The sequence below is a fragment of the Triticum aestivum genome, chromosome 6B (assembly GCF_018294505.1).
Source record: "Triticum aestivum cultivar Chinese Spring chromosome 6B, IWGSC CS RefSeq v2.1, whole genome shotgun sequence".
In the NCBI taxonomy this organism is placed as follows: Eukaryota; Viridiplantae; Streptophyta; class Magnoliopsida; order Poales; family Poaceae; genus Triticum; species Triticum aestivum.
In genome coordinates this window covers 147,428,892-147,455,244 of record NC_057810.1, presented here as the reverse complement: position 1 = coordinate 147,455,244, position 26,353 = coordinate 147,428,892, and the positions used below count along the sequence as shown (strand labels likewise).

At 46.0% G+C, this 26,353-nt stretch overlaps 1 protein-coding gene across 18 annotated transcripts; it reads right to left on the bottom strand.

Annotated features, from left to right (window-relative positions):
- Positions 1–875: 875 nt before the first annotated feature.
- Positions 876–8,673, bottom strand: LOC123136252 (uncharacterized). Of its 18 annotated transcripts, none has more exons than XR_006466720.1 (6): positions 8,207–8,673; positions 7,930–8,102; positions 7,739–7,858; positions 7,524–7,643; positions 7,362–7,425; positions 876–1,378 (listed from the first exon to the last, which is right to left on the bottom strand). XR_006466720.1 is itself a non-coding variant. In XM_044555588.1 (5 exons), the coding sequence occupies exons 1-4, from the start codon at positions 7,994–7,996 to the stop codon at positions 7,377–7,379; spliced, it is 339 nt and encodes a 112-aa protein (XP_044411523.1). In that variant the 5' UTR covers positions 7,997–8,673; the 3' UTR covers positions 876–1,378; positions 7,362–7,376. The 18 variants fall into 18 exon arrangements, 2 of the variants coding, with proteins under 2 accessions (XP_044411523.1, XP_044411522.1); XR_006466719.1 differs by having other exon boundaries at positions 7,739–7,844; XR_006466724.1 differs by having other exon boundaries at positions 7,930–7,996.
- Positions 8,674–26,353: the final 17,680 nt, after the last annotated feature.

Sequence of the window (26,353 nt, the reverse complement as noted above, 5' to 3'; positions counted from 1 at the left end):
TTGCAATGACTTGAAGGAAAACATATTTTCTATACCCATGTCATTTTGTGTTAAGAAAAAATTGTGAATTTTTCCATGATCCAAAAATAAATTTTCCATGCTTTCCATGATAAAAAATATAAAATTTTCATGCTATGAAACATTTTTTTGCCATGGTTCACAAGTTAAAATTGCATGGCTAAAAACTAAAATTTCCATGGTTCAAATTTTTTGCCATGATAAAATACAAAATGAATTAATAAAATTGCCATGACTGAATTAAAGAAGGAAATATTTTTTCCATGCACCTAAAACTATTTTTTGGCATATTTTGCCACCTAGTGAAAAAGAAATGTTGTAAATTTGCCAAGTATCTTTTTTTTTGCATATTCCCTTTGTAAAAAGGATGAAAATAGAAGAGGGGGTACGATTGAACTAAGATGTCCTAGGTGGAATCTAGATGCCCTGGCCAGTGCGGTGGGCTTGTGTGTTCAAATGACATTGTTCGCGCTTCTTTTGTTTCGGCGCGATCTGAAACGAAATCTGACATGCCACAACCCTCTGCTCCAAGATTTGTGTGTCATATCGAACGACAGAAACGGAGCTCGCGCTAGGCCTCTAAAAAACCGATGTCAGTTTTTTGACGATTGGGATAATCATTTGGTTCTACGGTTTATGTGAAACTTACAGAGTTCAACGGCATGCATCATGTCTGAGAATACCTATGAAATATGCTGAACTATGTCAGCGTGATTCTGAATCCATAATTGGTCCCGGATGTGGTAATACCAGCATTCTACTAGTAAAGAGAGATACAAGAGTTGGTTTTTTGGCTCTGCTTTATTAAGAGGAAAGCTTTCGAATAAGAACCACGCACCATTCTGAACTCTTAGGTATGACATCACAGGCAGAGCAACTTTGTTAAAATCATTCAAGCATGCCTTTACATTACTGATGATAAAAATCACTAGCATGAAGCACCAGCATAGAAGCTGCGCAGTGTAAGGTTCAGCAAGAAGAAGAAAAGTACCCCTCTGCTCCGACATCACCTACCATCTAGGATAGCTAGGAGGATGGAACCAAGGCTAAACTGTAAACTCAGGCCAAGTCAGTTTGGTTTCGCAGCAGGGGAGGGTGCCGCCGCCACATGACATCTTGTTCGAGCATCATATACAACAGCAGATACAGCACCACGGAAGAACAAGAACAATTATCAAGATTAGTTCGTTGGCAACCTCCTCACTCGCCACTCGGTACATCACCAGTCAACGTTGTTCCATCCTTTGGGCACAAATGACAACGGTCATGTGTCGGCGTTTGCTCTTTGGGAAGCTTCTTGAACCAGTCCCTTTGCAGCATGCTCAGGATCCTCTATTGGCTTGACCATGGCAACAGCTTCCTGGAAATAGAAAATCCGGGGCAGCCCATTGAGAACTACAGAAAATATCACTATGTGAAGGAGAATCTTCAGTAAAAACATCGTTAGTTACAAAACCCCACAGCCCATCACTAGCATGGGTGAGGAATTCTAGTCAGCTGTTGACTACCTCCTCCTGTAAATAACAGTGAAGCAAAGTGATTAAGAAGGTTGACTTGATAAAAGGTTCAATCACCAACTGTAATAGCCTTGATCTTCCTCTTATAAGGGAGAATGGGTGACCATTATTTGTTCTTCATGCGAAAACAACAAACATCTTGGATGAGAAGTTCATGTGTTATGACCGGGGTAACTTCAGTGTAACTTATACCCGGAGGAGGCCCACTGGGCAGGTTTAGTTAGGGGCTTAGCCCACAAGTTATCTTATTTTCCTTAGCATCGTGGTTATATAAACAAGCTGTAAGACTCTTTTGGAATTAAGCAATAAGAATAATCTATTGCCCGGCTCCCTGGGAGCCGGACCCTAACCCTAGCCGCCTCCTGCCTCTAGCGCCGCGCCTCCTCCCTCGCGCACGACGGCGCCCTGCCGCCAGCGACCGCGAGCCCAACCTCTTCCAGCACACCCCTTCCCCTACAACCTCCGTTCTAGACCCGGTAGAACCCTAGCTCCTACCACCTTGGTATCAGTTAGCTCCGGTTCGATCATGTCTTCACCGCAGCCCACACCATCCCTCCCGATGCCGACCTCCACCACCGCGCCGCTGCTCTCGGCCTCCGCGCCGCTGGACTCCACCGCCCAGATGCATCCCTCCACCGCACCACCCGCCGCCGTCTTCACCCCGGAGCAGGTCACCAGGGTCCTCAACGACCTGGTCACAGCGGTCCAGGGGATCCGGATGTACCTAGCCAGCCCCTACGGGCCGCCGCCACTGGCCCGCCAGTCCTACCGTGGTATCCGCCACCCCGGCGGCCTCCGCGACGTTCGCTGGGCCGCTGCAGCCCCAGCTGTAGCTACAACCGCCGCCGGCCACCACCCCGCAGTGGCCGCAATGGCCAGCGCCGGCCCTCGCGGCGCCCCCCGCGTCCATCGCCCCGCCGCCGTTCAGCACCGGGCCGGCCTCGACCACGTCGGGAGGCGTCCCGATCCAGAAGGTCCCCTTCCCATCGTCACCGTCACCGCTCCCGGCCTGGCTGTCTGGGTCGTCGCCGCAGCCGGACTACACCATGGCCAGGGACCAGCCGGCGCCCGCCCTACAGTATAGCGATCCGTCCGGCTCCGCAAGTGCCTACGCGGGCCGCGCTGACCCGCCGTTCCGCGGGGAACCCCCGGTCCCCACCGACCGGGTGCCACCCTCCTCGCTACTCCGCACCACCGAGCCGTAAGGCCATGGCGGTCAGACTCAGACGCCGCCACGATTCGCCAAGATTGACTTCGCCACTTACGATGGTACTGAGGACCCCCTCAACTGGCTCAACCAGTGCGAGCAGTTCTTCCGCGGGCAAACGCACCCTCGCGTCGGACCGCACCTGGCTCGCCTCGTATCACCTTCGGGGTGCCGCACAGACATGGTATTACGCCCTCGAGCAGGACAAGGGCGGCATGCCCCCTTGGGAGTGCTTTCGCGAGCTATGCCTCCTTCGCTTCGGGCCGCCGATCCGCGGGAGCCGACTGGCGGAGCTTGGCCGCCTCCCTTTCACCTCCACGGTGCAGGACTTCGCCGACCGTTTCCAGGCCCTGGCATGCCACACGCCAGGTGTGACGGTGCAGCAGCGCGCCGAGCTCTTCGTCGGCGGTCTTCCGGATCACATCCGCGTGGACATGGAGCTTCGGGGACCCCAGGACCTCCAGAAGGCCATGTACTACGCCCACGCCTTCGAGTGTTGAGCGCAGGCTCTACAACAGGCGGCACCGGCCCGAGGTGGCCGTCCCGCCGCCAGGCCACCCCCAACAGCCCCCGTGCCGGGCCGGATGCCCCCGGCCACCCTAGCGGCCGCTCCAGCCGCGACGCGGCCCTTCTGTCGGCTCACTCAGGCTGAGCAGCTCGAGCGACGTCGCCGGGGGCTTTGCTATAACTGCGATGAGCCCTACGTGCCGGGCCACGTCTGCCCGCGCCTCTTCTACTTGGAGACAGTCGACTACGTCGAGGAGGACACACCCGCCGACGGACTCGGCGAGTTGCCGCCACCAGCTGCTGCGGAGACCGCTCCCGCGCTCGCCCGGGCAACGGCACTGGTGGTCTCGCTCCATGCGCTTGCCGGCATCCGCGACGAGCGGACGATGCTTTTGCCGGTGATGATTCACGGCGAGCTCCTGGTGGCCCTCCTGGATACGGGCTCCACACATAACTTCTTGCCCGAGGCAACCATGCGCCGCTTAGCGCTTCAGCCAACGGGCGGGGAGCAACTTCAAGTCACGGTGGCTAACGGCGACCGCCTCCGGTGCCATGGGCTGGCGCTAAACGTGCCCATCACCATCGACGGCGAGCACTTCACCATCAGGTGCGCCGGCATCGACTTGGGCTGCTTCGACTTCATCCTCGGTGTCGACTTCTTGCGGACTCTCGGTCCCATCCTATGGGACTTCGATGCCCTGACGATGACCTTCTGGCGTCTCGGTCGTCGCATCCGGTGGGAGGGCGTTGGGGGCGCCTACCCAACGACGCCGCAGCTTCAGCTGGCCGCGACCACCACCGAGCCCGAGCACCCACTGTTGGATCACCGACTGCGGCAGCACGGCGACCTCTTCGAGGAGCCTCAGGGACTTCCGCCAGCCCGGGTGTATGATCACCGCATTCATCTCCTGCCGGGCACGGCACCGATTGCAGTGCGCCCCTACCGCTATCCCCAGCTGCAGAAGGACGAGCTGGAGCGGGCAGTGCGCGCTCATGCTCGCCTTGGGCATCATCCGGATCTCCACGTCGCCGTTTTCGGCGCCGGTCCTCCTCGTTCGCAAGTCGGACGACACGTGGCGCTTCTGCATCGACTACCGCGCCCTTAACGCATGACGCTCAAGGACAAGTTTCCTATTCCGGTGGTCGACGAGCTCCATGGGGCGTGCTTCTTCACCAAGCTCGACCTCCGGTCGGGCTACCACCAGTTGCGGATGCACCCGGATGATGTCGCCAAGACGGCGTTTCGGACTCATCACGGCCACTTTGAGTTCTTGGTGATGCCTTTTGGCCTCTCCAACGCTCCGGCAACCTTCCAGGCTTTGATGAACGACGTCCTCCGCCCCTACTTGCGTCGGTTTGTGCTCGTTTTCTTTGATGATATTCTTATCTACAGCGCCTTGTGGGCAGAGCACCTTCAGCACGTCGCCGTCATCTTCCACGAGCTTCGAGCACATCATCTTCATCTTAAGCGCTCGAAGTGCTCGTTCGGGACGCCTTCAGTCGCCTACCTCGGCCACGTCATCTCGGCCGAGGGGGTGACTATGGACGCCGACAAGGTGGCGGCCGTCGCGGCCTGGACGACACCGCACTCACCGCGGGCTCTTCGCGGCTTTCTGGGTCTTGCCGGCTACTACTGGAAATTTATCCGGGAGTTCAACCTCATCGCGTCCCCGCTCAGCGCCTGCTGCGTCGCGACGCCTTTGCCTGGGATGAGGAGGCGACAGCGGCGTTCGAGGCCCTTAAGGGGGCCCTCACGACGGGTCCCGTTCTTCAGATGCCTGACTTCGACCGGCCATTCGTCGTGGACTGCGGCGCCTCCGGTGTGGGGTTCGGCGCCGTCCTTCATCAGGGCGATGGACCTCTCGCCTTTTTCAGCAGGCCCTTCGCTGCGCGCCATCTTAAGCTCGCGGCTTATGAGAGGGAGCTCATTGGCTTGGTGCAGGCGGTGCACCATTGGCGGCCTTATCTTTGGGGCCGGTCATTCCGGATTCGCACGGATCACTACAACCTCAAGTTCTTGCTGGACCAGAGGCTGTCTACCGTGCCGCAGCATCAGTGGATCAGCAAGCTCTTTGGCTTCGACTTCACCGTCGAGTATCGTTCGGGCCGCCTCAACACTGTGGCCGACGCTCTGTCTCGCCGCGATGCCGACCACGACGCAGCCGTCGGCGACTCCGAGGGGGCGGCGCTTTGCATCCTCTCGGGGCCATCTTTCGCCCTCTTCGCCGACATCCGTCGGGCCACCGCGGCCGCGCCGGACACTCAGCTCCTTCGGCAGCGACTTGCTGCCGGCGACCTGGAGGAGCTGTGGCGCCTAGCAGATGGCTTGCTCCTGCATGGGCGCCATATCTTCGTGCCGGACCACGATGACCTCCGTCACCAGGTTCTGCTGCTGGCACACTCGGACGGCCACGAGGGTGTGCAGAAAACCCTCCATCGTCTCCGCGCCGACTTCTACATCCCCGGTGATCGGGCCCTGGTCCGGGACTGGGTGCGGTCTTGTGAGACGTGCCAGCGCAACAAGACGGAGACACTGCGGCCGACTGGCCTACTGCAGCCCTTGGAGGTGCCCTCTCAGGTCTGGGCTGATATTTCCATGGACTTCATCGAGGGCCTTCCCAAGGTGGGCGGCAAGTCCGTCATCCTCACGGTGGTCGACCGCTTCTCCAAGTATGCTCACTTCATCGCGCTCGGCCATCCCTACACAGCAGCGTCCGTGGCCCATGCCTTCTTTGACGGCATCGTCCGCCTCCACGGGTTTCCCTCTTCGATCGTCAGCGATCGGGACCCGGTGTTCACGGGGCATGTCTGGCGCGATCTCTTCCGGATGGCGGGCGTGAAGCTCCGCCTGAGCACGGCCTTCCACCCTCAGACGGACGGCCAATCCGAGGTGGTCAACAAGGTGATTGCCATGTATTTGCGTTGTGTCACAGGTGATCGTCCTCGCGCTTGGGTGGATTGGCTCGCGTGGGGCGGAGTACTGCTACAACACCTCCTATCACTCTGCCCTGCGCGCTACGCCATTCGAGGTGGTCTACGGCCGACCGTACCCGGCGATGGCTCGGACGGAGGCAGCGGGCGATCTTCTTCGCAACCGTGACGAGATGCTTGCGGAGGTCCGGCAACGCCTCCTTCAGGCCCAGCAGCTGGCCAAGCACTACTACGACGGCCACCATCGCGAGGCGGAGTACACGGTGGGCGATTGGGTGTGGCTGCGCCTTCTTCACCGCTCTACACAGTCCCTGGACCCACGCGCTAAGCGCAAGTTGGGTCCTCGCTACGCCGGGCCATTTGCCGTCTTGGAGCGCATTCCGAAGGTGGCCTATCGCCTTCAGCTTCCAGCCGGTGCTCGCATCCACGACGTCTTCCATGTGGGGCTGCTGAAGCCCTTCCGTGGGGAGCCACCGGCGGCCACACCCCCGCTTCCTCCGACCTCCGACGGGCACCTCCTTCCGGGACCAGCAAAGGTGTTGCAGGCCCAACTACGTCGCGGGGTGTGGTACTTGTTGATTCAGTGGGATGGCCTTCCGGAGGAGGCCACTTGGGAGCAGCGCGACGAGTTCCGCCAGCCCGACTTTCAGCTCGAGGACGAACTGTTTGCGCAGGCGGGGAGAGATGCTATGACCGGGTAACTTATACCCGGAGGAGGCCCACTGGGCATGTTTAGTTAGGGGCTTAGCCCACAAGTTATCTTATTTTCCTTAGCATCATGGTTATATAAACAAGCTGTAAGACTCTTTTGGAATTAAGCAATAAGAATAATCTATTGCCCGGCTCCCAGAGGAGCCGGACCCTAACCCTAGCCGCCTCCTGCCTCTTGCGCCGCGCCTCCTCCCTCGCGCACGACAGCGCCCTGCCGCCGGCGACCGCGAGCCCAACCTCGTCCAGTACACTCCTTCCCCTACAACCTCCGTCCTAGACCCGGTAGAACCCTAGCTCCTACCATGTGCATCGGTAAATCAGAAATCTCTATAAAGAGGCTACCGTTGAGTTATGATGACGTAATGACCGCCTAGAATATCTAATCAAAAACCTACAAGTCAAGGTTGTAGTTGAGAACTAAGGAAGAAAACAAAAGTCAAGCCTTGATCTCTCGATCACCGATAACATACTGCTTTGTAAGTTTATCACCAGATGCTCGAGAAACAGCACGAACACCAGCAACACACCACGTCCCTGCAAAAAAGAAAACACAGTAAAAACAGAAATAATATTAGTAATGAGCACATACTGAAGTATAGGGTTTCAGAGGCCTCATAAAATTACCAGCCCACCTCACAAAGCCTGCAGCTTCTATAATTCTCTGTCTCTCTGTTTGGTAAGGTTTGTGATCCCTCGAAACGGCTATTGCTGAAAGGGTGCGATGCAGCAAACATCATTATCATCTGACGCAACTGAAATGACATAAACATGAGATCATTATCATCTAACGCAACTGAAATGACATCATTATCATCTAATAGAAATAATCGATCAAGGAGCTGCTCACATATGAAAAACCTGAACAATTGATAATGTTCTTTTGAACCCCAATTCATGAACATCATCAACCCTTGTCTCAGAGTCGTCCATTGATGCCCTGTTCACAGCACAACCTGCAAACCCATAACTGAACCTTTCCTTTTCACTGCATTGGCAAGAGGAAAAAATACTGTGCACAGAAAATTGAACTGGTCATACTTTCGAAAGACGGATACTTCAAGTACTCCAACATAGGAAAACACAGGATATTTTGAGATTTTGCCATCTTTGGTTCCCAGAAAACAATCCGAAGTAGCAAAAGCACATGTGAGCAATTTGTGGAGTATTTTAACTCACATGACAGTATCTCAGACAGAAATGGTTAGACATAGCTGTTAAAAATGGCTCAAAGGCCGTGAATCATCAAGGAGGTCAGCAACATAGACATTGAAAATCAGGATACAACAGCATATCAGTTCAGGACATGGAAACCCACCTGGGGGTGGCTAATCACTCCTTGCCTTCGAGATGAAGTTCTGGGAGAATTACATCAAACAGCATGCATTCAATTGGATTTTGGGATTAGCCAGTGCTCCACCATCATGGTCGCCGCCAAGCTCCAAGGGGAGTGAGCATGCTGCTGCACAAACACAACTCCGCCGCTGGCCGCCGGGGCACCTCCCCGCGGCGAAGCACCACGCCTGAAGGGAGGGCCAGATCCACCCAGGCTCTGGATCCGAGCCCCCCACGCAAGCCACCACGAGGCCCGCCGGCGACCTCACCCCCAGGGCCGCCGCTCCACCTCCCGCGAGGCCCAGAGCAGCCCGCGCCCTCCACGGCCGCCGCAGAGCAGAGCCGCACGCCGAGCCCACCACCGCGGAGCCGTCACTCGGCGGCCTATCCGGCCGCCGCCCTCCTCCCCTCCCCTCTCCTCTCCCCTCGTTCTGCGGTAACCCACCAACCAATCTCAGCAAACAGACAATGTACTAAAAGGAACACCTTACTTCTGAATATAAATGTCGACAGTGAACATCACAGCAACTGAATTGTTTCAAAATGTTCAGTTAACTAAGCTCGCATCCAAAACTCTGAATTCAGACAATGTACTAAAGGAACATCTTACTAAGCTCGCATCCAAAATGTTCAGTTAACTAAGCTCGCATCTAAATCGATTTTTCTAACGAAACAAAATGCGTGCTGTGCCTCTGAATTCAGAATGCCGAATTCTACTAGCTAAGTTCGCATCCAAAACTCTGCCTCCGAAGCTCCGAATCCAAATGGTTGCTCCTGCTTTTTTCGTCGCTGCTCCCCTGCCCCGAAGATCAGTCTGCGTGCTGCAAACCCAATCAAATTGGTCAGTGATTCAGTTAATTGGAAGAAGCAATCATCGTTCTCACTTACGAACTCACCTGACGACACACCAGGCTGCAGGACTGGCCCTGGGCATCTACGGGCTGGAAGCAGCCCTGCCGGGCACACTCCTGTGGTGGTGCAGGGCCTGGAAGAAGTACTCCCCGGGGTCGGACGGGCACGAACAGCTCCCCCTGTACATTCACACGCTGCACGAAGTTCAGTTAGCGTCAGAGTCAGACAATTTGAGAATTCTTTCAGAAGATTGAATCGATGGACTAAATAGCAAACAACATTCAGCCTACCATAACTCCCTGCGTCAGAAACCCCGGCAGCTGATCCTCGGGGATGAGGATACGCCCGTCGAGGTGGGTCAGATGAAGAATGGCATTGTCGCCGCCACCGTGATGGAGACGGTGGTCCGGACAGTGGTCGGACGAATATGGCAGTGCACAGATGGTGCACAGCCTGTCTCTCTGCGCTAGCGTGTGGTAGTCTGCGTCGACCATCGCGCGAACCACAGCTCTGCCTCCGCCATGGTGAACCGAATCAAGCTGGGTAACACAAAAAGTGAACTTCAAATCACCAAGAACAGGGGAAAGAAAGAACACGAGGAAGAAAGAACAGCGGCAACAAGAACCAAGAAATTACCTTGCAAAAGGGGCTGCAGTACTCATTATCCTTCCCCGCCACTATCTTGTCAGCGCAGACGCGACAGTGAGCCTTGAATCTTCGGTTGAAGTTAGGCTGCCTCCTGAGGACAACGAACTTGTCCCTCTCGCCGTCGACGGGCACCCTCTGGATGCCACACCAGTTGTAACCCAGAGTATGAGTCAGTTCTTTTGGGCAATTCTCCCAGAATTGACCCCCTCCCAGCTTCTTCCAGAATTGCCACTTAATATTTTTTTACAATTCCTAGCTAATTAGACCTTAACTAACTAGGAATTGTAAAAAAATATTAAATGGCAATTCTGGAAGAAGCTGGGGAAGGGGTCAATTCTGGGAGAATTGACCAAAAGAACTGGCCCTATGATCTCTCACGTCACGATACGAGAGCGCGGGTGACCCTCCTACAACAAACGTCTAAAACAGCGAGAACAGTTGATTAACTAAGCCACAAGAATTTCGAGGTTTCTTGGTTTCTTTTCGTACCTGAAGCAGCAGCGCCTCTGCATCTGCGTGCGCGTGCACCTCAGGATCAGCGTGGAACTCTCCGTGATCCGTGCAACAGCTCCGGCAAACCGACCTCCTACAGAGAACGCAGAACCACGACGGGGAGCACTCCGCGTCGAGCTCGTCGGAGAACAAGAGCTCCTCCATGTACGCCTCCATCCTGGCGAAGGCAAATCACTGACAGAGGGGGAGGGAACAGGAAGAACGACCCCGGCGTGCGGGCGGGCTATTTATGAACACCGCTTGGGTCGCCCATGGGCCTGCCTTTTCCTTCCTTTTCTTTTTTTTTCTTTTTTCTCCTTTTTTCATAATTTATTTTTTTAGAATAAAGTGGTTTGTTTTATAAAACAACGCCAAAAATGAAAAAACATTTCTGTAATTTTAAAAGGGTCCAAACATTTTTTGTAAGATGTGCATATGACTAACAAAATATTTACACAACATTGTTCATGTTCTAGAAAAAATGTGTTCATGTATAAAAAGCATGTTCTTTTCTTAAAATTTGATATAAAATTTTGAAAATAAAAGAGTAACAATATTGAAACATGTACATAAAAAATTAAAAATGGCAAAAAAAAGAGAAATAAACAAAGACAAATAATGTTCATGGGGCATCCGGAACACTGCTATGCTAATTTTATTGATCCATAAACATAGTTATGTCGTTCACTGTATGGCAAATCAAAAGTCCCGGGATTCGTCAACCCAATAAAACGAGACTCTATGGCTCACAAGATTTACCAAATTTTACCGTGTTAGAAAACATAGTAGAAAAAAAATCCGCGCTTACGAGTAGTCTAGGATCACTATGAAGATGACCCGCAAAAAAAAGGATCACTACGAAGATGCAAGTACATATGGATCTTAATTAGATCGTTTACCAACGTAACACGTCGGAGAGGATAGTTGGTGATGCGAGTTGTTGCAGATTCCCACAGCTAGGTTATATTCCTCCCAGCCAACAGCCGGATGAAAGGATCGAGATGGACCTAGAGGGGGCGAATAGGTACAATTCCAAATTTTAATTGTTACTTAACAATTTTAGGCACTAATGCGGAATATGAGAGTGAGCCTAACAATTGCAAAGGGGATACTAGTGCTAAGCAAGAGAGTGAATACAACAAGTATTTAAACAAGCAAGCACAATATAATGTAATTACAAGCTAAGAGACAAGTAACCACAAGTAGGAAGCTAGGGTTAGGAATAACTGCAACTCCGAGAGACGAGGATGTATGCCGATGTTCACTTCCTTGGAGGGAAGCTACGTCACCGTTTATAGAGGTGGATGTTACCACGAAGGAACACCAACGCCACGTGGTTCACCCTATTATCTCTTTGAGATATCACCACGAAGGCGATTCTCAACCACTAGTGGTAGACCTTGGGGTGGTCTCCAAACCCTCACAAACTTTTAGGGGGTAATCACAATGGTTGATTCCTCTCCGAAGAACTCCTACCGCCTTGGAGTCTCCAACCTCCAAGAGGAACAAGAACGATGGGGAAATGCTCAAGACTTGCTGAAATCATGAATTCCTTTGGTGAGATGAAGGGGAAGGAGTGGATCTATCACTTGAATGGACAACTTCTCACAAATGCTCTCAAATCCCTCCGAGATCTAAGATTTGGTGTATGAGAGAGAGAGAGAGAGAGAGAGAGAGAGAGAGGAATGTGTTAACCTAATCCCGTGGAGGAAGAAGACTATATATAGTGGTGGAGCAAATATGGCCGTTGTAGTGTAAGTGACAGGGTTAGGCCGGACATCCGGCGAGAGGCTGGACGTTTGGCACAGTGAGACGGCCAAGTAAGAAACATAAAGACCAGAGGAAAAATAAAGGGGCCGGACATTCCGGGGTGGACCCGGACATTCAACATATTAGTGAGGCCCCGGACATCCGACATGAGGGCCAGACATCCGTCTCGTGCAGACCCTAGAGAAGCAAAGCTCCTGGACTAATGGGTCGGATTTCCGAGGAGCACCCGGACATCCGGCGTCATATGGCTGCCCAGACATCCGGTGCTACGGGGGCGGCCCGGACATCCGGCAGCCAGGGATAAGCAAATTATTCCATACTGTGATGGGAGTCGGATTTCCGGTAAGGGCCCCGGACATCCGGCAACCTCCAGGCTAGAGACACATGAAGAAGTGAGAGAGTGAGTGTATGTGATGATAGTTGATCCTACCAGTGGTCCAAAATGAGTTTGGTATATTTAGGAGATGTGGAAGGAAGGAAATCTAAGGGGAAAATGTAATGACTTGAGCAAGTCTTCTGTTAACCCTATCGATCTCCTCTTAATAGTGCGGGGGTCCCTATACTCAAGAAAACCAATAAAAGGACCGTTGATCTAATTTTCCTTCTTCCTTGAGTGATATCAATCTCGTACGTCCATGATCCACATACATGTGTCATCCGAGGGCTAACACCTGAGAATTACTTGATAAACAGAGTTAGTCCCCTACATGTATATTGTCATCAACATCAAAATATTATGTAAGGGCATGATTGCTCTTTCAATCTCCCCTTTTTTGTTTGTTGATGACAATCATACATGTAGTACCGAATAAAAATATTTTGCAATGTAACACATATATAATTTTTGATTGAGCTCCCCCTTAATGTGTGCATAAGATGCTTATCAATAATTCAATGCACATTTTGTATATATGCGAATGGGAGAGTAGTTAAGACACAATTTAAACCATGTTGAAGACAACCCATAGTGAACAATGAATCTTATGTTGATAGGTAAACAGCCAATATATGAGATACATCATCAACTCATAGTCTCATAGATAGAATCTCATAATTAAGTACCACACATAGCATACATAGATAGTTCAAATGATAGCAAAGCAAACATATAGCTCGACATCTAAACCCCTAGATAATATTATCTAATTACTCTCAATGGCATACCAAAAGATCTTCCACTAGTAAAAAAGTGCATGCGATTGAAGAAATTAATACTTTGAATGGAAAGATGGACGAGCTTATGAAATTGTTTGCTAGTAAGAGTGCTCCTATTGATCCTAATGATATGCCTTTCTCTACTTTGATTGAGAACAATAATGAATCACTGGATGTGAATTTTGTTGGTAGGAACAATTTTGGTAATAACGCGTATGGTAACCCACAAGTATAGGGGATCGTAAGTAAGAGTGTCGAACCCAATGAGGAGCTAAAGGTAGAACAAATATTCCCTCAAGTTCTATCGACCACCGATACAACTCTACGCACGCTTGACGTTCACTTTACCTAAAACAAGTATAAAACTAGAAGTACTTTGTAGGTGTTTTTGGATAGGTTTGCAAGATAATAAAGAGTGCGCAAATAAAAAGTAGGGGCTGTTTAGGTAAAGACACAACAAAGTAAATATAGAGAGTGCGGAAAAGTGGTGGTAGGAGTTGCGAAATTGTCCCTAAGCAATTGACTACTTTACTTGACCGATAGCAAGTTTAATTTGGGAGAGGCCACTGCTAGCATGTCATCCCTGACTTGGAATTCTATGCACTTATGATTGGAACTATTAGCAAGCATCCGCAACTACTAACGTTCATTAAGGTAAAACCCAACCATAGCATTAAGTTATATTGGTCCCCCTTCAATCCCGTATGCATCAATTTCTATGCTAGGTTGAAGCTTCTGTCACTCTTGCCCTCCAATACATAGCCCTATCAACATACTACTAATCCTATGGTGTGATCCATGCGCGCGCTCATATGATGGGCACCAAAGGACAGCAACATAACCACAAGCAAATTAAATCAATCATAGAAATTCATCAACCACCGATAGGACAACGAAAATCTACTCAAACATCTAGGATGGCAACACATCATTGGATAATAATATGAAGCATAAAGCACCATGTTCAAGTAGAGGGTACAACGGGTTGCAGGAGAGTGGACCGCTGTAGATAGAGGGGGGAAGGTGATGGAGATGTTGGTGAAGATGGCGGAGGTGTTGGTGAAGATCACGGTGATGATGATGGTGGCCACGGCAGCGTTCCGGCGCCACCGGAAGAGAGGGGGAGAGGGGTCCCCTTCTTCTTCTTCTTCCTTGACCTCCTCCCTAGATGGGAGAAGGGTTTCCCCTCTGGTCCTTGGCCTCCATGGCATGGGAGGGGCGAGAGCCCCTCCGAGATTGGATCTATCTCTCTGTCTCTCTCTTTTTCTGCGTTCTCCGCTTCTGCCCTTTCATTGTTTCATATATATATATGGAGATCCGTAATGCCGATTGGATTGAAACCTTCGCCCAGATTTTTCTTCGAAAATTAGCTTTCTTGAAGCCGAAGAAGAGCAGCAACTGCCTTACGTGTGGCCCACGAGGGTCAGGGGCGCGCCCAGGGGGGCAGGCACGCCCCCCTGCCTCGTGGCCACCTTGGGCACCGTCTCATGTTGATTCTTCTTCCCATATTCTCCAAATATTCCAAAAATATTCTTCGTCTGTTTTTATCCCGTTTGGATTCCGTTTGATATGGGGTTTCTACGAAACATAAAACATGCAACAAACAGGAACTGACACTGGGCACTGGATCAATATGTTTGTCCCAAAAATAGTATAAAAAGGTGCCAAAAGCGTATGAAAGTTGAATAATATTGGCATGGAACGATAAAAAATTATAGATACGACGGAGACGTATCAGCATCCCCAAGCTTAATTCCCGCTCGTCCTCGAGTAGGTAAATGATAAAAAGATAATTTTTGATGTGGAATGCTACCTAGCATGATCTTGATCATGTATCTAATCATGGCATGAATATTAAGACACGAGTGATTCAAAGCAATAGTCTATCATTTGACATAAAAATAATAATACTTCAAGCCTACTAATAAAGCAATCATGTCTTTTCAAAATAACATGGCCAAAGAAAGTTATCACTACAAAATCATATAGTCTGGCTATGCTCCATCTTCACCACACAAAATATTCACATCATGCACATCCCCGATGACAAGCCGAGCAATTGGTTCATACTTTTTAACGCGCTTCAACTTTTTCAACCCTCACGCAATACATGAGCACAAGCCATGGATATAACACTATAGGTGGAATAGAATATGATGATGGGGGTTATGTGGAGAAGACAAAAAAGGAGAAAGTCTCACATCGACGCGGCTAATCAACGGGCTATGGAGATGCCCATCAATTTATGTCAATGTGAGGAGTAGGGATTGCCATGCAATGGATGCACTAGAGCTATAAGTATATGAAAGCTCAAACTGAAACTAAGTGGGTGTGTATCCAACTTGCTTGCTCATGAAGACCTAGGGCATTTATGGAAGCCCATCATTGGAATATACAAACCAAGTCCTATAATAAAAATTCCCACTAGTATATGACAGTGATAACTCAAGAGACTCTCTATATGAAGAACATGGTGCTACTTTGAAGCACAAGTGTGGTAAAAGGATAGTAACATTGCCCCTTTTTCTTTTTCTTTTCCTTTTTTTGCGGGCTTCTTTGGCCCCCCTTTTTTTATTTAGGCGTCTTTGGACTCTCCTTTTTTTATTGGGCAATGCTCTAATAATGATGATCATCACACTTTTATTTACTTACAACTCGATATGACAACTCGGTACTAGAACAAAGATATGACTCTATATGAATGCCTCCGGCAGTGTACCGGGATCTGCAATGATCTAGCGTAGCAATGACATAAAAAAAGGACAAGCCATGAAAACGTCATGCTATCTACGATCATGTAAAGCAATATGACAATAAATGCTCAAGTCATGTATATGATGATGATGGAAGTTGCATGGCAATATATCTCGGAATGGCTATGGAAATGCCATGATAGGTAGGTATGGTGGCTGTTTTGAGGAAGATATAATGAGGCTTATGTGTGACAGAGTGTATCATATCACGGGGTTTGGATGTACCGGCGAAGTTTGCACCAACTCTCGAGGCGAGAAAGGACAATGCACGGTACCGAAGAGGCTAGCAATGATGGAAGGGTGAGAGTGCGTATAATCCATGGACTCACATTAGTCATAAAGAACTCATATACTTATTGCAAAAGTTTATTAGCCCTCGAAGCAAGGTACTACTACGCATGCCCTAGGGGGGTAGATTGGTAGGAAAAGACCATCGCTCGTCCCCAACCGCCACTCATAAGGAAGACAACCAATAAATAAATCATGCTCCGACTTCGTTACATAACGGTTCACCATACGTGCATGCTACGGGAATCACAAACCTCAACACAAGTATTTCTACTAATCCAAAACTACCCACTAGAATGACTCTAATATCACAACCTTTATATTGCAAAACTATTTCAAGGAATCAAACATATCATATTGAGTGATCTACAAGTTTTATGTAGGATTTTATGACTAACCATGTGAATGACCAGTTCCTGTCATCTATCTAAATAGATATAAGTGAAGCAAGAGAGTTTAATTCTTTGTACAAATGATATGCCCACGCTCTAACAAATATAAGTGAAGCAAAAGAGCATTCTACAAATGGCGGTTTTCTATGTAAAGAGAAACAGGCAATCCGAACTTCAAATGATATAAGTGAAGCACATGAAGCATTCTAGAAAGCCATACTCAAAAGATATAAGTGAAGTGCAAAGAGCATTCTATAAATCAACCAAGAACTATCTCATACCAGCATGATGCATAAAAGAAAAGTGAAAACTAAATGCAAAAGACACTCCAAGATTTACACATATCGCATGAACGAAACGAATCCGAAAACATACCGATATTTGTTGAAGAAAGAGGAAGCTTAGATGCTTGAGTCTCCTTGAATATTTACTTGTGGTGCCTTGGGCATCCCCAAGCTTGAGCTCTTGCCTCTCCTCCTTTTCCTCATATTGAGACCTTCTTGATCATCGAACACTTCATCCACACAAAACTTCAACAGAAAACTCAGTAAGATCCGTTAGTATAATAAAACAAATCACTACTTTAAGTACTATTGCAAACCAATTCATACTTTGTTTTTTCATTGTATCTACTGTAATATAACTTTTCCATGGCTTAATCCACTGATAGGAGTTGATAGTTTCATCAAAACAAGCAAACTATGCATCAAAAACAGAATCTGTCTAAAACAGAACAGTCTGTAACAATCTGAACATTAACCATACTTCTGGTACTTGAAAAATTCTTCCAAAATTAGGAAAAATAAAAAAAATTATAGAAAGACAGTGCAAGAAGAATCAGAACCATTTGACGTTCCAGTAAAACATTAAAAATCACGCACTACAGCCAAAGTTTCTGTCCTGCACCGTACGAACCAACAAGCATTGTGAACATCCTAAAGGCAAACCTTGGCACATTATTTTTATAATACAATGGAATTGTACAAGGGGATAATTATTTTTGTTGAAAAGTTTCTGTAATCAAGATTCACAAAGTTTCCGTGAGCATGAACAAAGTTCAAGGATAGCTCCCACTTTAACAATGCTCGTCTTTCTCACTTTCGCTTTTCTTTTACCACACTTTCAACTTTTTGAAAAGTTTTGGGTTACCCTCTTTATTTTTTTTGTTTTTAAACTATATAAAAGCACTCAACAGAAATAAATGACTCTCTAAAACTTCCGGGTTGTCTCCCTGGCAGCGCTTTCTTTAAAGCCATTAAGCTAGGCATATAGTGCTCAAGTAATGAATCCACCCGGATCCCAAGGTATATCAAAGCCAATTTTAATTAGCAATGATTTGGCATTTAGTAGTGAGCACAAAGAAACATATATCAAGCAATGACGATGTCTAACTCTCTTCCTATGCATCGGCATGTCATAAAAGAACAATTCATGCACGCCAAGTAAAGGCCAATGCATAGTATAAGCAGTTTCTTGCAATTCTATCATATTGGAAACATAGAGAGGTGGAGATATAGTTCCTCTCTCGTAATAATTGCAAGTTGGAGCAGCAAGCACATGCATATTATATCTATCAAAATTATCATGTGCAATAGTAAAAGGCAACCCATCAATATAATCCTTAATAAGCACAAACTTCTCCGATATAGTGTAGTAGGGAGAATTCAAAAAGATAATAGGACTATCATGCGTGGGTGCAATAGCAACAATTTCATGTTTAACATAAGGTACTATAGCAAGTTCATCTCCATAAGCATAATTCATATTGGCATCTTGGCCACAAGCATAGCAAGAGTCATCAAAAAGGGATATTTCAAAAGAATCAACGAGATCATAACAATCATCATAGCAATCATCCTTCGGTAAGGGAAATTAAACAATGTATGAGTTGAAGAGTTACTCTCATTAGAAGGTGGGCACGGGTAGCTAATCCGCTCTTCCTCCTTTTGTTCTTCGCTCTCCTCATCATCTTTTTCATCCAATGAGCTCATAGTTTCATCAATTTCTTCTTCCATAGACTCCTGCAAAATATTAGTCTCTTCTTGGACAGCGAAGGAGTCCTCAATATATGGTTTAACATAGGCACTAGAAGCATAATTATCATAACAATATTCAAGTATGGCAAAATTTTCAGATTTGTAAAGAGTAGCGTCATACGTTTCAATCAAAGAAGCAATTTCATAAGCACCCTTAACAGCAACAAATTCTTCAATTTGTTAAACATCATAGTAATTATAAACACCCTTAGCATACGAAGATACGATTCCATTATCAATAAACTCACATTGGTAAGGAAGGTGTTTCTTAGGGTTTTCAGAACAACAAGTAACATCATATATTTCACATAATTTCCAAGCATAGCATTGCAAATGATGAATTTGATCCAGTAAACGTTTCCCTTTTTCAAATATGCGGTGTCGCACATAACAAGCATGCTCATCTAAAGATTTGCCCTCAACTAAGCTAGTTGGGGTTTCAACACGAGCACATAGGGATCGAAGATGATCCAAGTAATAAGCTTCAGGAGTGTGATAGATTTTGAGTGGTTTCAACCATTGGTTTAGTAGGTACAACTAATTTTTTTGGTATTTTGCGTTTCCTACCCATAACTAAAGATAGAAAACAAATAAGAACAGCAAATAAAAATTACTTAGTGATAAAGCAAACAAGCACACACGAGAATATTCACCCCACGCTATTGCTCCCCGGCAACGGCGCCAGAAGAAGGTCTTGGTAACCCACAAGTATAGGGGATCAATTGTAGTCTCTTTCGATAAGTAAGAGTGTCGAACCCAACGAGGAGCTAAAGGTGGAACAAATATTCCCTCAAGTTCTATCGACCACCGATACAACTCTACGCACGCTTGACGTTCGCTTTACCTAAAATAAGTATAAAACTAGAAGTACTTTATAGGTGTTTTTGGATAGGTTTGCAAGGTAATAAAGAGCGCAAATAAAAAGTAGGGGCTATTTAGGTAAAGACACAATAAAGTAAATATAGTGAGTGTGGAAAAGTGGTGGTAGGAGTTGCGAAATTGTCCCTAAGCAATTGACTACTTTACTAGACCGATAGCAAGTTTTATGTGGGAGAGGCCACTGCTAGCATGTCATCCCTGACTTGGAATTCTATGCACTTATGATTGGAACTATTAGCAGGCATCCGCAACTACTAACATTCATTAAGGTAAAACCCAACCATAGCATTAAGTTATATTGGCCCCCCTTTAATCCCGTATGCATCAATTTCTATGCTAGGTTGAAGCTTCTGTCACTCTTGCCCTCCAATACATAGTCCTATCAACATACAACTAACCCTACGGTGTGATCCACGCACGCGCTCATATGATGGGCACCAAAGGATAGAAACATAACCACAAGCAAATTAAATCAATCATAGCAATTCATCAACCACCGATAGGACAACGAAAATCTACTCAGACATCATAGGATGGCAACACATCATTGGATAATAATATGAAGCATAAAGCACCATGTTCAAGTAGAGGGTACGGCGGGTTGCGGGAGAGTGGACTGTTGTAGATAGAGGGGGGAAGGTGATGGAGATGTTGGTGAAGATGGCGGAGGTGTTGGTGAAGATCGCAGTGATGATGATGGTGGCCACGGCAGCGTTCCGGCGCCACCGGAAGAGAGGGGGAGAGGGGTCCCCTTCTTCTTCTTCTTCTTCTTCTTCCTTGACCTCCTCCCTAGATGGGAGAAGGGTTTCCCCTCTGGTCCTTGGCCTCCATGGCATGGGAGGGGCGAGAGCCCCTCCGAGATTGGATCTCTCTCTCTCTCTCTCTCTCTCTCTCTCTCTCTCTCTCTCTCTCTCTCTCTCTCTCTCTCTCTCTCTCTCTCTTTCTTCTGCGTTCTCCGCTTCTGCCCTTTCACTGTTTCGTATATATATGGAGATCCTTAATGCCAATTGGATTGAAACCTTCGCCCAGATTTTTCTTCGAAAATTAGCTTTCTTGAAGCCGAAGAAGAGCAGCAACCGCCTTACGGGTGGCCCACGAGGGTCAGGGGTGCGCCCAGGGGGGCAGGCGCGCCCCCTGCCTCGTGGCCACCTCGGGCATCATCTCGTGTTGATTCTTCTTCCCATATTCTCCAAATATTCCAAAAATATTCTCCGTCCATTTTTATCCCGTTTGGATTCCGTTTGATATGGAGTTTCTGTGAAACATAAAACATGCAACAAACAGGAACTGGCACCGGGCACTGGATCAATATATGTTAGTCCCAAAAATAGTATAAAAAGTTGCCAAAAAGCGTATGAAAGTTGAATAATATTGGCATGGAATGATAAAAAATTATAGATACGACGGAGACGTATCAACGTATAGAGGAAATTTCAACCCTAGGCCGTTTCCTAGTAATTCCTCTAATAATTATGGTAATTCCTACAACAATTCTTACGGAAATTGTAATAAGATGCCCTCTGATCTTGAGAACAATATTAAAGAATTTATTAATTCACATAAAGTTTTCAATGCTATGGTTGAAGAAAAATTGCTCAAGATTGATGATTTGGCTAGGAACATTGATAGAATTTCTCTTGAGATTGATTCTTTGAAAATTAGATCTATGCCACCCAAGCATGATATTAATGAATCTCTTAAAGCTATTAAAATTTCTATTGATGAGCGCAAAGAAAGAACCGCTAGGATGTGTGCTAAGCGAGATTAGTTTGTAAAAGCGTGTTCTTCAATTTCTTGTGATAATAATGACGAAGATCTAAAAGTGATTGGTGTGACTCTTATTGAATCTTTGTTTTCTAATATAAATCTTGATAAAGATGGGACTGGAGATGAGTCAACTTTAGCTAGAAGGCGTCCCAATGATTCAGAGTTTATAGATCTTAATGCAAAAATTGATAAAAGTGGGATCGGAGAGGTCAACCCTTTAAGTAGCAATGAACCCACTCTTTTGGATTTCAAGGATTTTATTTATGATAATTGTTCTTTGATAGATTGTATTTCCTTGTTGCAATTGCTTATAATCAAAATAAAGCTTTTACTAAACATATCGTTGATGCTATGATGAATTTTTTTGAAGAAAAACTTGAGTTGGAAGTTTCAATCCCTAGAAAGCTTTATGATGAGTGGGAACCTACTATTAAAATTAAAATTAAAGATTATGAGTGCCATGCTTTGTGTGATTTGGGTGCTAGCATTTCCATGATTCCCAAAACTTTATGTAATGTGCTAGATTTCCGTGAATTTGATTATTGTTCTTTAAATTTGCATCTCGCGAATTCAACTATTAAGAAACCTATGGGAAGAATTAATGATGTTATTATTGTTGCAAATATGAATTATGTGCCCATAGATTTCATTGTGCTTGATATAGATTGCAATCCTACATGTCCTATTATTCTTGGTAGACCTTTCCTTAGAACAGTTGATGCAATTATTGATATGAAAGAAGGAAACATTAGATTTCAGTTTCCATTAAGGAAGGGCATGGAACACTTTCCAAAAAGTAAATTAAGTTGCCATATGAATTATTATGATGGCTACTTATGAATTGCATACCAAAGATGACAATACCTAGATATATGTTTTATGCCTAGCTAGGGGCATTAAACAATAGCGCTTGTTTGGAGGCAACCCAATTTTATTTTTATGTTTCTTTGTTTTTTGTTATGTTTTTCAATAAATACACATTACTACCTCAGTAGTAATTGTGTTTTGGTGTTTCAATTAGTGTTTCAGCCAAGTAAGACCTTTTGGATGGGCTTACGGTGATAGTTGATTTGATCTTGCTAAAAAACAGAAACTTTTACGCTTAGTAAAACAATTTTAAAAAATCACAAAAGCGTGCTTTTTATCATTTTTTACACAAGATTGATATACAAATTTCCCAGGTTGTTCTAGTTTTTCAAAAAAAATTGAGTTACGGAAGTATACAAAGTTTTCAGATTGCTACAAACTATTCTATTTTTGAGAAATTCTGTTTTCTATGTGTTATTTGCTTATTTTGATGAATCTATGGGTAGTATCGGGGGGTATGAACCATGGAAAAGTTGTAATAAAGTAGATATTACACCAATATAAATAAATAATGATTTCACAACAGTACCAAAAAATGGTGATTTATTTTCTTATACTAATGGATCTCATGAGTTTTCTGTTGTAAAGTTTTCAAGTTTTGGGTAAAGATTTGATGGACTATGGAGTAAGGAGTGGCAAGAGCCTAAGCTTTGGGATGCACAAGGCACCCCAAGGTAATATTCAGGGACAACCAATCATCTAAGCCTGGGGATGCCCCGGATGGCTTCCCCTCTTTCGTCTTTGTCTATCGGTAAATTTACTTGAGGCTATATTTTTATTCACCACATGATATGTGTTTTGCTTGGAGCGTCTTGTATGATATTAGTCTTTGCTTTTAGTTTTCCACAATCATCCTTGCTGCACACACCTTTTGAGAGGGACACGCATGAATCATGAATTTATTAGAATACTCTATGTGCTTCACTTATATCTTTTGAGCTAGGCAATTTGCTCTAGTGCTTCACTTATATCTTTTTAGAGCACAGCGGTGGCTTTATTATATTGAAATTGTTGAACTCTCATGCTTCACTTATATTATTTTGAGAGTCTCTCTAAACAGCATGATAATTTGCTTAGGTTATGAATTTAGTCCTAATATGATGGGCATCCAAGAGGGATATAATAAAAACGTTCATATAAAGAGCGTTGAATAGTATGAGAAGTTTGATTCCTTATGATTGATTTGAGATATAAAGATGGTGATATCAGAGTCATCCTAGTGAGTAATTGTGGATTGGTAGAAATACTTGTGTTAAAGTTTGTGATTCCCATAGCATGCACTTATGGTGAACCGTTATGTGATGAAGTCGAAGCATGATTTATTTATTGATTGTCTTCCTTATGAGTGGCGGTCGGTGACGAGCGATGGTCTTTTCCTACCAATCTATCCCCCTAGGTGCATGCGTGTAGCACTTTGTTTTGATAGCTAATAGACTTTTGCAATTAGTATGTGAGTTCTTTATGACTAATGTTGAGTCCATGGATTATACGCACTCTCACCCTTCCACCATTGCTAGACTCTCTAGTACCACATAACTTTAGCCGGTGCATTACACCCACCATATCCCTTCCTCAAAACAGCCACCATACCTACCTATTATGGCATTTGCATAGCTATTCCAAGATATATTGCCATGCAACTTCCACCGTTCCATTTTATTATGACACGCTCCATCATTGTCATATTACTTTGCATGATCATAAGATAGCTAGCATGATGTTTTCATAGCTTGTCCATTTTTTGATGTCATTTGCTACGCTAGATCATTGCACATCCCCGTACACCGCCGGAGACATTCATATAGAGTCATATTTTGTTCTAAGTATCGAGTTATAATTCTTGAGTTGTAAGTAAATAAAAGTGTGATGATCATCATTATTAGAGCATTGTCCCAGTGAGGAAAGGATGATGGAGACTATGATTCCCCCACAAGTCGGGATGAAACTCCGAACGAAAAAAAGAGAGAGAAGGCCCAAAAAAATAAAAAAATAAAAAAATGAGAGAAAAAGAGAGAAGGGGCAATGTTACTATCCTTTTTCCACACTTGTGCTTCAAAGTAGCACCATGATCTTCATGATAGAGAGTCTCCTATGTTGTCACTTTCATATACTAGTGGGAATTTTTCATTATAAAACTTGGCTTGTATATTCCAATCATGGGCTTCCTCAAATTTCCCTAGGTCTCCGTGAGCAAGCGAGTTGGATGGAAGCCCACTTAGTTTCTTTTTGAGCTTTCATAAACTTATAGCTCTAGTGCATCTGTTGCATGGCAATCCCTACTCACTCACATGATATCTATTGATGGGCATCTCCATAGCCCATTAATACACCTAGTTGATGTGAGACTATCTCACTAGACTATCACCTAGTCAATATTAAACTTTTGTTTTGAATCTTATGGATCTGAATATTCATGCCACAATAAATAAAATTACATGGATAAATATGTTAGGTAGCATACCAAATCAAAAATTCTGTTTTTTATCATTACCTACTCGAGGACGAGCAGGAATTAAGTTTGGGGATGCTTGATACATCTCCAACGTATCTATAATCTTTTATTGTTCCATGCTGTTATATTATCGGTTTTGGATGGTTTATGTGCATTAATATGCTATTTTCTATTATTTTTGGCACTAACTTATTAACCCAGAGCCCAGTGCCAGTTTCTGTTTTTCTCCTTGTTTTTGAGTTTTACAGAAAAGGAATACCAAACAGAGTCCAAATGGAATAAAACTTTCGCGATGATTTTTCTTGGACCAGAAGACACATGTACGTTTTTCTCCATGTGGTTGCAGTACCTAAGTAGACATGAAGATTTGAAAACAGTTAAGGTCTAAAAAAAGAGTATGTCAAAAGAGCAACAGCTGAACGGTTAATTCTAGTACAATATATACGGTCTTTCAATGTGCATGAAATCATCACCTTTATATATAAATTCTCCAAAGACCGAAAGCATCACATCAAGCCAATAATTATGTTCAGATCATAACAATACATTCCGATATATAAGATCTTGAAAAAATCCAACAGCATTGACAGGCTATCCATGGACGAACTCTTCATTGAGCATATAACATAATATTAGTACCCAAAGTATACTCCAAGATGATATAAAACGTATGCGCACAAATGAAAAATGCAGCTTATGATTACAAATGTGTAGATGATAATATACGGTACCTGAAAAAGTGAGTAGCCAAACACCAACTTGTTGTGATCATCAAACGGAGCACTAGTTAGACCCAAGGTCTCCAGTTTGGGCGCAGAGACGACAGTTATTTGCGAAGGTTTATAACAATGATCAAGGAGCAACCTTTGAAGTGAAGGGGCATCTTCGATGATGAGCTGCTGTCCTTCAAAACAAATTCCAATGCTTTTAAGGTGAGGCGACTTTATTTGGAGACAACAGATAGGGATTTCTATTCCCAAAACAATCAGCAAGCGCTCCAGGGCAGGGCAACTGGAGTGGATGATGCTGTGCAGTGAGGCCTCCGACAGATAAACCACCACAAGCGAAAGTTTTTTTAGCAGTGGGAGTCGAAGCATTTGTACCAGATCGTCTGGTAGATGGCACCGGGCAAAGGTGGCGGTGTGGAGAGAGGAGGAAAACCGCGAGATGGATAATGGTGGTGTCGGCACGAATTCTTGGTATGTTCGTGGTATGAAACTTTCGTGGTAATGGTAGAACTCAAATTGCTGGAGTTTTCCGAACTCAGGGGATGTCAGCCAAGCGTCCACCATGCCGGGTATGGACAACAGGTAGCGTGTCGGGATGCAAAGGCGTTGAACGGGGCCCTACTAGTGAGAGGAGACGATGGGTCTGAGGGGATCAAATTCAGGAAGGACAGATATGTGACGATAGTCAAAATTGAGGGGCACGGTGCGCCATAGAGGGCGCCACCGAGTTGAGAGGACTTGTGTGCGGCAGCAATCCTTGGTAGGGACAAGTGAGATGATCTCCTCAAGGATGACGTCCGGGAGATCGCTGATGCGGTCCATCGGAGATTCTACCGGTTCCTTAGATCTGGGTGGGGGGGAGGGCTCGCCGCTTCTCCCCGTGATGCCGGGTGTGGGATCTACAACCGGCGTCGCCGCTGACAGGAGCCTCATATTCTTGGCGTTGGGGCCAGTCGACTCCATTTTCCTTGTGGGCGTCGCGCCGAGCTCACAGGCCTGAGCAGAGTAGCCAGAGACGAGCCTGGTGGCAGTGCGAGTGGGGAAGAAGGAG